Source organism: Pezoporus flaviventris, unplaced genomic scaffold, assembly GCF_033815535.1.
Source record: "Pezoporus flaviventris isolate CSIRO_AGI_PZ_B2104156 unplaced genomic scaffold, CSIRO_AGI_Pfla_v1 ptg000078l, whole genome shotgun sequence".
NCBI lineage: Eukaryota > Metazoa > Chordata > Aves > Psittaciformes > Psittacidae > Pezoporus > Pezoporus flaviventris.
Genome location: NW_026892626.1, coordinates 18,463,707 through 18,477,950, shown reverse-complemented (window position 1 = coordinate 18,477,950; position 14,244 = coordinate 18,463,707). Strand labels below are relative to the sequence as shown.

The 14,244-nt window shown below is 54.4% G+C and overlaps 1 protein-coding gene across 2 annotated transcripts in view; it reads left to right on the top strand.

The window, feature by feature from the left end:
- Positions 1-7,126: 7,126 nt before the first annotated feature.
- PKD1 (polycystin 1, transient receptor potential channel interacting) overlaps positions 7,127-14,244 on the top strand; it is an 83,637-nt gene continuing 76,519 nt past the window's right edge. For both annotated transcript variants that reach the window (XM_061474028.1, XM_061474027.1), the window contains exon 1: positions 7,127-7,462. In XM_061474028.1, coding sequence (XP_061330012.1) covers positions 7,209-7,462 — 254 coding nt within the window. In that variant the 5' untranslated portion in view covers positions 7,127-7,208. The remainder of the gene's footprint in view (positions 7,463-14,244) is intronic.

Genomic DNA, 14,244 nt, shown 5'->3' with positions numbered 1-14,244 from the left:
GAGGCCACATCCCTCCTTCCTCCTGCTGGCCCAGGTTGCTCCGTCACTGCTCCAGGGATGCTCGCCTCATCCCGGATGCTTCTCCCAGCATCCCAGGAACGTGTTGAGCTGCTGCCCTCCCGGTCGCAGCTCTTTGCCAGCGCAGATGGAGCAGAGATGTCTCTTCAGCAGGCAGGCTGCAAGGACGAGCTATTCCCATCAGACACGATGTCAGCTGTGCCGTCTTGGAAGACATTCATCTCCTTTGCCTGGTGGCTGCGGGAAAACCAGTGCAGGCTCCTTCCATGTGCTGCTGAAAATGCAGAGGTCACCTATTGCAGAGCCGAGGTTCAGGGGACTTTCTCCTCATCAGATGTCAGCCTGGAGCTCTTCCCACTCTCTGTTCTGCTACAGGGCACACACAGCTCCCACTCCAAAGCAGCTGTAGTTATAGGGCCTGAAGGCAGTGGGCATCACCAGAATGCAGGAGGACAGATGGGGACAGAGGTGACACTATGCTCGTGGGGCTGACTCAATACATAGAGCTCGGTTTCATGTTGTACATGAACAGGGAGCACATCCACTGGAGACATCAGCCCTGCTCCAGCAAGCATCTCCCCCATGGAGCAGAGCCCATGCAGGAGGTGTGGGGCTGCGGGAGGCACAAGAGGCATGGATAGGATGCAGGACATGTGCTGGATGTGCTCAATGGGAAAGGGCTTTCTGCTGCCTTGGGAAGGGCCCAGCCCACACCGTGCTAAGCAGGCACCATTCCCTCCCTCGCCATTTATTGTCCTTCCCTCCCCACCACTCATGTACCTTTGAACGCTCCAATCTCGCTGCCTCTGGTGCTGGCTTTAATTGAAATTCCTCTGACATCTTCCCATCATTACAGCCCATCCGTTAGGTTTTGTGTGGGAAGTGACTGTTTCCTTTTGCAGCTGTGGAAGTTCAATTCCAGCGTTTTGCTGCGAGACTGCTTTTATCTCTTTCCTCTCTTCCATAGCCACAACCCTCCTTCCTTTGGTTATTTAACTTTCCATCTCTCCTGTGCTCACTCCCTCTGCTTCCATCCTACTTCTCTGCTCCCTGCTTTAGGGCAGCATCCACCTGCGGCTCCATCCAGCCTTCCATCGCCATCATTTTCCCTATGAAGCACCCAGGAGGTTTGGAGGGCCCAGCCTGTTACTAAGTCTGTGCTTCTTGGCATTCAAATCCATTGAATTCTATTGGCAAAGTGAACTCTGCTGAATGCACTGTGCTGTCGGTGGGTCCAGCTCATCCAGCCTGGCACCAGGACTGGTGTTAGCAGAAGATGCTGCTTTTGGAGCAATGCACGGTAATAGCAGCAACCAGCCCCTCAAGGGAGCTTGTAGACCATGGAGGTGGACAGATGCTGTTAGCACAGCACAGAGCCTGCCTCTGCATGTGCAGGGGCAAAGCCTGAGCACTGCTTTGCCCACTGAACTGCCCCCATTACCCCCTTCTCGTTCTCCTTCAAAAGGCAATGTCAAGCAAATAAACCACTTTTCCCAGCACTCTGCAACCGGGGCAGTGTCCAAGAGGAGGACCCGCACCGGTGACAGAAGGACCAACCAAACCACTGCCAAGACATCACCTAAACGGGCATCAGGAGGATGGGATGGGATAGGATGGGAGGGGATGGGGTTCCTGCTCAGGGTCCAAATCCTTCCCTTGCTCAAGAACTAAGGTTGCAGAAGCAGAGCAAGAGCCCTTTGATGCCTCAAGCAGGCAAACAGCACAGCTTCCCCCTCCGGCATCCAGGGATTACCACAGCACTGGGAGCAGCAGCAGCACCCAGACCTGCTGCTGACACTAAACCAAACCAACCCCAGCAAACACAGCCCCCTCATTGCACTGACGGGTTTTGCTCCCTGCAGGTGACATCCCACATCCCTGCCAGCCGAATGTGGGACCTGGCGCATCCTGCAGCCCTGGTGTGGGCATCCCCAGGGAGCTGCGGTGCTGCCCTGGGCCCCACCATCCCCTCCTGCACGCTCAAGGTGATGGTGCCAGATCCTAATGAGCCTGCACGGGGCTGAGGCCAGGAAATGAATTTTCCCTGTGCCAAGATCAAAACGAGCCAAGGTTTGAGGCAGGAAAGTCCCCGGCTCCAGCATCACCCACAGGAGCTTTCAAACGAGTTGGACCTTCAAAGGGCCTTTGAAATGCATCCTGCTGAGGCAGAGGGAGGGCTGAGCAGCAACTGCTCAGCCTCTCAGCTCCTGAGAGATCCGCAGGCCTTCGGGTGTATTTGAAATGCTCAGAAACAGAACATCTCAGCTTAAAACCATCCCAGATATTTTGCAGCCGCACACAGACGCATCCAGAGGTGGGGAAGGGTTGCAGTATGGTTCTGCCTTCAAAAGCAATGTATGAATGTCCCATACATTGCTATTATCCGTGCACACTCAGCCCTTTCCATCCCAGCTAGATTCACACCAGTCAGAGTACATCTGGGAGCACAAACCCAGCCAGTGGCCAGTGGCAACGCTGAGTTGAGCACAGCAGAGCTACAGAGATACCCAGGGCCCGCCCCAGCTCTGGGATGCACAAAGGGCTCTGGGGCCCTGTAAAGTAATGAGCAGCAGTAATGAGGGAGCATGGAAACGTGCAGAGGCTCATAAACTGCTGCTCCAGGGAATAAGCTGACTGCTAAGAGCCAGGCTGGGAATAAGCTGCTGCTGGAGCAAATCATTGCATCACTGCAAGCTCTGAGGAAGGCTGGACATTTCCTCTTGGAATGGGTTGGGTTGGAAGGGGCCTTGAAGCTCATCCAGCCTCAACCCCCTGCCATGGGCCACCCCTCTGCCCTTGCCTTGCTGTCAGGCAGGGACCTGCATATGGGAAAATCCCAGCAGCTCCAACCCCCCCCGGAAAGCACAGAGCTCCTGACATGGGGCAGAGACAAGTGGGAATGGGCAGCGAGTGCCTACAGCCAGAAACCAGGAGTTTTGGTTCAAGTTCAGCCTGATGGGAATGCGCCTCCATCAGTCAAGAGCCCCCAAAAGCTGTGAATGATGGAGAACACTGAGAGAAACCAGGAAGGTTTGTTTGCTTTGAAGGAGTGTTTGGGAAATAAAGGTGGAATTGCCACCAACGTGGTGTCACTAAAACTGCTCGGCTGTTTCCCACTAAGTCAAAGGGATGAAAATGATCAGTGCGAATAAAGTCACTTCCAGAGCCGAAACTATCCCCCAGAATCATCCAGGAGAAGCCCAAAGGGGGCTTGTGCTGCTGCTGACTCAGCTTAGCCCCACACAGCTGGAAGCCCAGTGCTAAATGACAGCCATGGGGTTGAAGCTGGGTGGTGGCATCATCTCCTTAGGCATGGGCTGTGTCCAGATGTGTCCAGATGTGCCCTGCCCAGCTCTCTGTGCCCTGCAGATGTGCAGGGGAGCTGTTTGATGGGCACATCGCTGCTTCCTTCACCCAGCACAGATCAGTCCCACTCGGGATGGGCTGTGAGCTTTGCTCCTTACGGTCGAGGTGGGATGTTCATGCTCAGCAGTGGGTCCATCACACCTCGACAGCGTTGACTGCATGGGTCTTGTGCTGCTCTCAGCTCATGGACAGCCCTGTTTAGGGCACCGGAGGCTGCTCCAGGCTCCCTCCCCGCTCCTGGCTCCCGAGGCGGTGCTAGAGGGCGCCAGGGCCCCGCAAAACCGGCCCCGCAGCGCCTGGAGGCCACGGTGCGGGAGGGCTGGGGGCGATGGGGAGCCTGCGGCTGTGGTGCAGTTGTCGGGCTGGAGAATGCTCAGACCGGGAGGGGAAGCAGGAGCCAGGACCGGGCAGAAGAAGGTGCCTCTTGTGGGGGTCACTCTTCAGGTAGCCCCTTTGCAGGATGGGTCACAGCATCATGTAGGCAAGGGACAGCATCATGCATCACCCAATACGCAGCCACGGAGCGGGAACCTGCAGGGATGGAAACAGCCGTTTCCTCCCAGGAGAAATAGAGACCCGAGGGACCTGCATCCCTGCACATGGGGGCAGATGTGACCCCCTGGACCCTGGCTGAGGACAAGCTGTGTCTTTTCCTCCCTTTCCCTTCCCCTTTCCTTTTCCTTTCCCTTTTTTCCTTTTATTCTCCTTTCCTTTCCTTTCCTTTCCTTTCCTTTCCTTTCCTTTCCTTTCCTTTCCTTTCCTTTCCTTTCTTTTCCTTTCCTTTCCTTTCCTTTCCTCTTTCCTTTCCTTTTTCCTTTCCTTCCCCTTTCCCTTTCCTTCTCTTCCCCTTTCCCTTCTCCTTTCCTTTCTCCTTTCCTTCTCTTCCCCTTCCTTCCCTTCCCTTCCCTTCCCTTCCCTTCCCTTCCCTTCTCTTCCCCTTCCCCTTCCCCTTTCCTTTCCCCTCTTTCTTTCTTCTCTCCCTCCTTCCCTCCCGCACTGTGGTTTCAGGGCTCTCTGGCTGAGGACATCCATGGCCTGTTTGGGATGTGGCCGGAGGGGCCCGGAGGCAGCAGTGACATTCCCGCCCGGCCGCAGCTCTGTCCCGTTCTGCTGACCACAGTGTCCCTGCCCCTGGTGTGCTCAGCCTGCAGGGCCGGTGGGCCAGGGGAATTAACACCCTCTTCGTTGGGGTTTTCATCCTGCTTCAAGTAAACAGCGTTGAGAAACTCTCGTTCCTTGCCAGTGGGAGGATCCAGGAGAATCCCATCCCCACAAGGAGCCGTTCCCAGCCTCCCAGCCCACAGAACATTTTCCACTGCCATCATTTTCTGCAGTTTGTGTTTTAGAACCCACTCGACAGCGACAAGACCCTCCGAGACCAGAAACTGGGATCCAATGGGAACAAGTTCTCCTCTCGCAGCTCTATGGAGATTCAGTCTCCTTTGCCACTCAAGCCCTGTTTCCTTGTTTGCTGCCCTCATTGCAGCTTGGCAGCCCCATCTTTGGGGGAGAGCCCTTAACTCCATTACATCTGCTGGCTTACATTAGTGATCTAATCTCATTACAATCCATACACAAGATACTTTCTCCTTGCTGTTATCCCAAAAAATACAGGCATCAGTACAGAAGAAAGGGAAAAAACCAACCAAAGAGCAATTTACAATCGAGGGAGAGGAAACAAACCCATCGTAGTCACATGAGGAAGTAGTAACCGCTGAGCTATTTCAGGCACAATACATCATGCAGGGGATGATGTGTCTTTCGAGTCGATTTCAAGTCCAAAAGGCACAAAATGTCTTTGGAAAGTGAATTCTCACATACACGAGGTACCATCTCGGGCAGTGAAACTGAACGTTGTCAGGCTTCTTGTTTGTTTGGTGTTTGGATAAGGAAAGCCAGAGCCCCAGCTAATGGCACCCCTTTGGTTTCAACAGGATAATACCTAAACCCACACTGATGGATTGGGACCATCCTGGATCAAGCCCACTGCATCAAGCAGGGAGCAGCTCTGGAGGTGTAACACCACCTCCGTACCCCACAGTGGGTGTACACCCCATGCTGGCAGCTCAGTCCCTTGTTCCCTGAAGAATCCCACATGCCTAAATCAAAAGAGGCTTAAAACATCCCATGAGGGTCAAACCCAAACTGATTGACACCCTTGGCTAAAGATCCTCCTCTTTCCTGACCTATTGAGGTTTACATGCCCCCAAGGAGGATGGAGCTCAGCGCTGATCAGCTGTTATCCCCCAGCAAAGGGAAGATGCCCATTTCCCCTGTGTGGGACCACAGCAGCTGTCACGAGGTGCATGATAAGAACCTGGCCCCAAAGCCAGCACACACAGAGGCATCGCACGCAGGAGACAGACAAAATTTACCCCCATGGCCCTCCTCGACCCGGGTCTGCTCTCAGCAGAGGGGTAGGAGGCTTTGGGGCTCCCGTTGTGCATCTGGTACCACCCGAACCATTGTCCTGGCTCCATGCTGCTTGCGGAGAGCCAGCACAGCTCTGCTCCCACCCATCCTTGTGGTTTCTCCCTTGAAGGCTGTCTTTACTCCCTTTGGTTGTACAGTGACTTCATTTTACTCGTATTCCTCAGTCTTTTCAACCTAGAACCAATCAGATCCCTGAGGAGAGCCTTGTGTCATGACAGGATTGACCTCACCAGCTGTGAACCATGGCCGGTACCCTGGACCAAGCCATCACAGGTGGCATTGAAATCCAATTACTTTGTTACGGTTTGGGTTAATTAAACCCACTGAGAAGCACCTGCCTCGTTCTTCATCTCCCTCCAACACACCTGAACTCCATGTAGGTGATCACACACACTGTGCCCTGCAAATCCGGCCGGATCCCACAGGCTGGCAGGAATGGGCTCCAGTGGTGGGAACTGAGCATCAAAAGCCTCCGGGGAGCTCCTGCTCCGCTCTGCCCGGCTCCCAGGGGAGCAGAGGTAGGAAAGCCCTCCCTTGGCATTCCCAGGCAACCAAAGCATCCCCCCAGCAGCACTCCCTGGGTTTGGCGATGTCCTCCACCGGGATAACCCTGCTCCCTGGATGCCTGTGACCCCCGGTATGGTCTCTGCCCCCTGAGATCCTCCTGCTCCCAGGACCCCTATGCCACAGATCCCGGGACCTCCCTACCCCACGGGACTCCCTTGCTCCCAGGACGCCCTTAAGCCACAGGATCCCTCTTCCTCCAGGACCTCCTTATCGCGATTCCCCCCTGCTCCGGGGACCCCTCTACTGCATGGGATGCCCCTACCCCCGAGACTCCGGGATCCCCCCCTGCTTCCCGAAACCCCCTTCCTCCGGGACCCCGCTATCCCACAGGATCCCGCTGCTCCCGGGACCCCCATGCCACGGGATCCGCCTGCCCCCGGGCACCTCCAACCTCACGGCCCCCGCTGCCCCTCTTGCCGAGCAGGGTTCGGGGGTGCCCGGGAGCCCCGCGGTGCCTCCGCGCTCCCCTCGCCGCTGCCCGGGGCGGGGGGAGGCTGGAGCGGCGCCGGGTTTCCGCCGGGCGGGGGGCGGAGCGGGGGGAGGCGGCGGCCGCGGCCCGGGCGGAGCGCAGAGGAGAGCGGCTCCGGGCCGGGGCTGTCAGCGCGGCGGAGCGGGAGCCCAGCGGGGCCGGGCCGGGCAGCGCGCAGCCTGCGGCGGGGGGGGGGGGGGGAGGCCGCCATGCGGGGCGGGCGCTGAGAGCAGCGGCGGAGCCGGGCGCGGAGCACGGGAGCGGCGGAGCGCGGCGGGGCGCGGCCGGGCCCGGCATCGGGCCGGCCGGCCGGGGGAGCGGCGGAGCCGGGGCCATGCCATGTCCGTAGGGAGAGATGCCTTTGGGAAATGGAGACACTGGATCACAGCGCAAACATGGCGTCCCCGCGGCGCGGCTGCCCCTCTCGGGCTGGTGCCTGCTCTGCTCCCTGCTGTGCGGGGGGCTGGCGGCCGCTCGGGCGCCCCGGGTCCCGGCCTGCCAGCCCTGCGCCGCCGACTGTACCTGCGCCGGCCCCGCCTGCCTCGTCAATTGCTCTGCCCGCGGCTCCGAGCGGCCCGCGGCCGCCATCCCCGCTGCCGCCACGGCGCTGTGAGTACCGGGGGCTCCGCGCAGGGGCCGCGGTGGGGAAGGGGCCGTGACAGCGGGGACACGGGGCGGAAAGTTGTCCGCGGGCCTGCGGGGCGGACACCGCGGAGGGAAGGGGCGAGGGAATGGGGAACGGGAAAGGCTGGAGCGCAGCGGTGATGGGGAGCGGCTGCGGGTTCGGTCTGGGGAAGAGAAGGCTCAGGGGGGATCTAAAGGCTCCCTACAAGTGCCTGACAGGAGGATGGAGCCAGGAGGGGCTGGGCTCTGCTCCCAAGGAACAAGGGATGGGACAAGAGGAAACGGCCTCAAGCTGCACCAGGGCAGGTTTAGATGGAGCTGAGGAACAATTCCTGCCCCAGAGGGTGCTCAGGCATTGGAACAGGCTGCCCAGGGCAGGGCTGCAGTCACCGTCCCTGCAAGTGTTCACACAGCGTGGAGACGAGGCCTCAGTGCCATGGGTTAGTGGTGGCCTTGGCAGTGCTGGGAACGGTTGGACTGGGTGAGCTTAAAGGGCTTTTCCAGCCCGGTTGGACCCGGCAGTGCGGGGGGTCCATGGCTTTAATGAGTATGGCTGGTGTGGATGCGCTGATGGCAACAAAAGTTGACAGCTGTGAGGATGTGCTGGGGTCTGTCTGCAATGGGATAAAGGGTTTCGGGATTCAGCCCAGCCCCGTAGGGTAATGTCCCCGTGGGGATGCTCGGGAATGCTGACGGGCCGCAGTGCTGGCAGAGCAGGGGCTCTGTGCTGGGAGTTTTGGTTCTGGGGGAATCACAGGAGAGCAATGTTGGGAAATGAGCTTTGGATGCGGTTTAAACCCTGTGAACAGAGAATCCAAAAGTCTCCATTTACAAGCTCAAATAGTAATGTCTGGGTGGAAGCCGAGGGTGGGTGACGGTTGTGTTGGTATTGGTGTCCTGAGGCTGGTGGTGTTGGTTTGGAAAATCAGTCAGCAAGGAGAAAGGTGTATTCCTGGAGTGCTATTAGAATGGTCCATGTGCTCAGTCACTCAAGTGAAGTCACTGGAGAAAGGTGTGTTCCTGGAGTGGTGTTAAAATAGTCCATGTGCTCAGTCACTCAAGTGAAGTCACTGCATGATGCAAGAAACAGGGGAAAAGTGGTTTCTTTTTTTGGTTTAAGTTTATTTTTGAACCTAAATTTGTTTTCCTTAACAAGAAACTTCCCTGTTTCTTGAGGAGAGAAAAGTTGAGTGATTCACATCGGAGAGATGACGTGGGGCCCGGCACAACCCTCAGATGAACTCGTTGCTGCTGCTATCTCCATAAGTGAAGGCTCTGCTTTTCTGTTTGGATATTCTTATCCAAGTTTCCACTTCTCAGTGTTAATGTAGATGAGTGATACTGCAGGAGTACCGCAGTGAGCAGTAAATCCTGGGTCGGCAAGAGGTGTGTAGACTGTCTCCAGGAAAACCCCTCAAAATCCATGAGACAAGGTGTTTTCCAACGCTTTCCTTACAAGTTTAGACTTTTCCGAACAAACCAGCCCTTGTTGGTGGCAGAAGGTCCCTAACTGGGAAGGACTGAGTTTTGTGAAGGCGTTTGTGCCATTGCATTGTGTGTTGTCAGTTTCGTTTGGGGATCTGCAGCTCTGGGGGCTGAATGTGCCGTTGTGACCGTGGTGGCTGGTCACTTGCAGAGCAGCCCTGTGAAGCCTGTGCTGATGAGGCCTTCGTTTGGCTCTTTAGGGATTGGGGATTATGACAGTGTGTTTTTAGGGGTATGAAGGTCGGTAGTTAAGCGTTTGAGGCTGTTTATGTTGTTGTTGTTCAGAGGTGCTGACTTGTAAAAGCTCCCAGAACGTTTTGGATGAGATCCTGTTGGGCAATGACAAACTGGAGATGGACATAAAGCTCTCGCAGGTCAGCAAAACAAAGCGCTCGGAATATGGGAAGGGGAAATGGACTGAAGGAAATGTCCTGCAATGGCAGGATAGTGTTACTGACATCTTCCTCCGATTGCAGTGGAGAAACCTTGGTTTACAGCCCTGTTGAGAGCAGCGTAGTGGGGGGAATGCTTTGGGACAGCTGCCTTTGGAATTCAGTCTGTAGAGTCATCTTTGTCAGGCAGCAGATCATCTGCTGTGCGCCGTCACGCTGCCGCTGAGGAAGTGTGTGCTGGTGATGTAGTGATGACTGCTATAAGATGTGCTGAAGCACTCTGCTGTGGCACAGGGGTTTCCTTTGGGGAGGAGGTTACAGCCCTGTTTGACCCCCTGAGGATGGGAAAGGAGGGATGTGTCCTCGCGTCGTCCTTCCAGCCATGGCAGATTTACGGATGTCAGGGTGCGAGGGACTTTGGCTCGTGACAGAGTGAAGTTATGCAAGCGGTTTTGTCTGTTCATTTCATGTTCCCTTTATTGAACACTGACAGATAAAGTAAATAATGCTTCTAATGATCCCTGTCTCATTAGAGAAAAGCCTCCTTTTTCCAGTGTCTGTTTCTTTATTGTCAGTCTGAACTGAAACCAGCCTTTAGGAAGGCCGAGTTCAGGAAATCAGCAGCGCCAAAGCTCCCTGCCTCTGCTTGGAGTTGTGCTCAGCAAATGTGATCCCAAATGTGGGAAGAGTCCTAGGGAATCAATTCCTCTCGCATCTGATGTTACGGACGTAGCAACTTTGAGGATGCAAACGCCAGCTTCGGCAGCACTGTTGCTGGGAGTACAGCATAAGTACCCAATCCAAAGAATCACTGAGGAAATGGGCTCTGCTGCTTGCAGACACTCCATACCTGGCTGGAGCAGTCTCCAGGCTGAGCAAATGGGGATATTGGCCCCATCCCATGGCCGGAGCTGGGTTCTTGAAGTGTTAACGCCAAGTCTGGCTGGAATTGGGAGCAAAGTCTGGTTTTCCAAATAGCGTGCGCAGCATAAACCCCTGCACTTCAGGGGGAGCAGGCTTCAAACAGCAGCATTTGCACTTCTGAGTTTCTCCATCTCGGAAACGCTCTGATCTGATGGCTTTTCAAGTGCTCTGTGGAGTTTGTTCGCCTTTACTTGGAGACTTGGCTCTTCCCTAAGCTGGCATCACTGCTTTCATTCCTCAACTGCAAATAAACCTCCTAAAGATGTTCTGCCTTTCCCTTGCAAGTATTGACTGCTTCTAACGTGTCTTTAATCTCGTGGCAGTTTTGAAGTGGAGATTAGGATCTCGATTTAAAAGGCTAGCACTGAAACTCCCCTATTTTCCCTTCGCTGAAGTGGAATGCTCTTAGTGGAGGGATAAGAAGGAGAAGCTGAGATCAGAGGAGCTCTGCTGTCACCACAGCCCTGCAGAAGCTTTGCAGATTTGGGGGTCACAGCTTTCATCCAGGGGTTCTTTGTGGCTTTGGCCACAGCGAAAGTTCCAGTGCCCAGCGGTGACTTCACCCCAGCGAAGCTGCTTCAAATAAAGGCATCCTATGCTTCGTGGACCTGTAGTCTGTGATCGTTTCAGTCCCAAGGGTTGGCAATGATCAATAGGCTTTGGTATTGTTATGTGATGCAGTGAAAGCCTTTTCAAGGCTCAGAATGCCTTAAAAAGCTATCAGGAGGGGGGGAAAAGCATCAGTGGAAGCTAAACTCCAGTTCAGGTAAACCCACAGGCAGTGAAGCATCTGTACGGTAGTGTCCGGTCCGCAAAGGCAGAACAGCTTTACTGCTGTTCCTAGCAAGAACACAAGCAGCCTGGAATGTCATTCTCACAAGGGGCTGTATCCCCAGCTCAAACAAGGCCGGGCTTCTCTTTTGTAAGGAATTCCGGAGGGGGGAAAAGGCCCAAATGAGGTGTTAGGTAAATATTTTGCGAGCGAGATTCATTCAGCCTATGGAAGGGACAAATCACAGATGTAAATTGTAGCTGCAGCTCAAGCACGGAACAAGGAGGCGATTCTGTGGTACTCCGTCAGAGCATTAATAATCTCTGGTGTGTCACCGTAAGGCCACTGCAGCAGTGCAGCAGCCACTGTGTTGTTTGTTGTGCTCCTTCCTAAAGCTTCAGAGGAATCCAAGTGCTGTGCCCATGATGGAGAAATCTAAGTTAAAACTGGCTTTTTTTTGGTGGTGGTTATAAAGTCCTGCTGGCTAAGAGAAGGCATTCACCGTAGAGGTGGTGCGTGGAGCTGTTCCTGCTCCGTGGCAAGACTTGCAGTGAAATAACCCCTCAAGGTGTCTCGCTTCTTTGATGTTCACCCAGGGTTTAAGTGATTTGGGGATTTGCAGCCTGGTGCAGCCCAGCCTACAAACCCTGGTAGCGATGGAAGACCGCACGTTAAGAAGCTGTAGCTCTGCTTCTCTCAGCCCCACTGGGCACATTCAGATGCTGGCTGCAACCCTTGGTAGATGTTAATAGAGAAGAAGCCCGTGTAGCTGCTCACCTCATCTTTTGGGGTTCCTCTTGCCTCACCTGTATATGTATTGAATAGATACCATGTCCTGTTTGCACTCGTTTTTCCCTGTATTCCCTGCAGTTTTTAAGTGTACTCGCGGTGCCTTTCCGCGTGTGGCTTTTTCCCTGTTGGAGTGAAAGTGCAGGCTCGATCCTGCTCTTTTCCTGCCTGCGAACCCTGCCAGGTCTCTCTTGCGTTTCTCCCAGCTGCTTTCACTCTGCTCTCGCAAAGAGGGGTTTAAAACAGAGCATCAGGCAGAAGGTAGCGTGAAACAGACTCGTATGGGTTTTTAATGCTTCTCTCCCTGTTTGCCATTTAACGGGATTCCTCGTTTTATCTCTCGTCACGCCGCGTTCTCCACGCTGTGGTTTCCATAACGCGGTTCTGCGTCATCCTTTCTCCATTTCTTCAAGCTTTGTTGTGCTTTGCTTGATCTCTGCAGTTCAGCTGGAGTTTGTGTCTTGTCTCTTATTTACCCCAGATGTCCTCAGGCATGTCTTGGAGTCATAATACCTGAATAAGAATGTAAGCAGGGCTGCAGACGGACAGCTCAGGAGCAAAGCCCTGCTTTCCAGTGCCGCAGGGAGCTCCTGCGGGCTGCACAGGGGCTCTTGTGCTTACCATGAGAAGAGTGGGGGGGACATGGAACTTGTGAACCAGTCCCACAACAGCCAACACAATGATTTAGGCAATCACTGTCAGGCTCAAAGAGAATGTATCTGTCTCTTCCACAGTGGAAAGTTGGCAGCTCTGTTAGTGAGCTGTGCTTAATGGTGCTATTGCTGTTCAGAGGGATGACTGCTACCCCACATCAGCCCACCCTTCTCTCAGCCCGCATCAGCCCATCCTTCTCCCCAGGCCTTGCTGAGATCAGGCTTAAAGGCTGGAAAGCTGCAGCTCCCCTTGCAGCTTCTGCCACCTGCATGAACATGCTCTGCCCAGGGTCACTGCCTGTCGCAACAGGAGGGTGAAGGTGTCACATTAGGCATCCCCAGCCCTTACTTCTGACCCGGCCTTTGCAGTAAAGAATGAGCTTGTTTTTCGTAGCGAAGGACTGCTGTTTACGTGGACACCGAAGCGAAGCTGGCATCTCTGCTTGCCAAACCTAAAAATGTCAGATTGAAATTCAGCGTTAGTCCTCGCTTTGCAAAGGGCGCAGAAAGCAAACCCATGGGATGACAGCCATTCCTGTTTTCTTCCGAGGCTAGCTGTCATCAGGAAGAGCATCAACCGTGCAAGTTGACCAGCTGTAGCTTTTGTGGTATGTTATAGGAACCGTGAGCAGTAAACAGATTCTGTCCTCACTTTCTAGCTCCTCCCTTCCCTCAAAAGGTTTGATCCTCTTTGCTGATGTGCTACCACTGGATTTAAACAGGGATAATCAAAGTGTAATATTCATCAGCTGTTTTCTGTCAGTGCAACAGTAAAACCGGTTCCCCTCAGGTTAGGAGCAAGTACATCTCTTTGGCTGCCTGGCATCATGCTACTAAGAAAGTCAAGCTGAGATTGGAGATGGTGTTTCAGATGTGGCATATGGGCTTGTGGTGTTCTGTTTTAGCAAGTGTCAGTTTTGATTTGATTGTTACAATAGGCTGAGATGCTGCTTTGGTGACAGCACTTGATGGAGGGGAATGGTGATGTTCACTTTGTGGTGATGAATCTCCCACCTACGGCATTTTTCAGTCGTGTGGCCCTGCTTTACCTCCAGTTTGGGGTCTGTGGGCTGCCCTCTGACAGCATGGTGTTGGGATGTGATAGGACACTCTTCCCACTGCAGTCATGCTGATGTATGCTCTTGAGCATCATCAGCATCAGCAGGCACAGTCTGCCGCAGCTCTTCCTTTTGACAAACCTGTGGTCCAGTTTCTAGTGACACAGAATCATAGACTGGTTGGGATTGGATGGACATGAACTCTGGGTCCAAACCGGGACCCAGCCAGCCTGTTCCTATTCATTTGGAATTGTGCCTGGCCACCACACCGGGTCCTTTTGGTCTTGTAGCAGCAGCTGGGCAACTTGCATTCTACTCCCCTATACAGGCGGCTTCTTTTGTCAAGAAGGCTCTGTGCAATGCTATTTTTGCATGTCTATGATGAAGTCATAAGGTCTAATCACTAGTTTGAAATGGAGGTTTCCAGGGTGGAGTTTATAGCCCTGGTTGGAGCCTGTGCCCACCTCCAGGTTCAGACATCACTAATTCAGGTCCCCAGCAACAGCCTCTGCAGCATCCATTGCAGCATCCTCTGGCACCTTGGCCCATAGGATCAAGGCTGCTCTAGCAGGGAGAAGGACTTAAATCAGAAGCAAAAGAGCACTTTTCCCTACAGATACTGTTAGGATATGGGGGGAAGCCTCTCCTTCCTCTCCCTGGTGCGGGGGCTTGTGTGGGATGCTGTAAACACCTT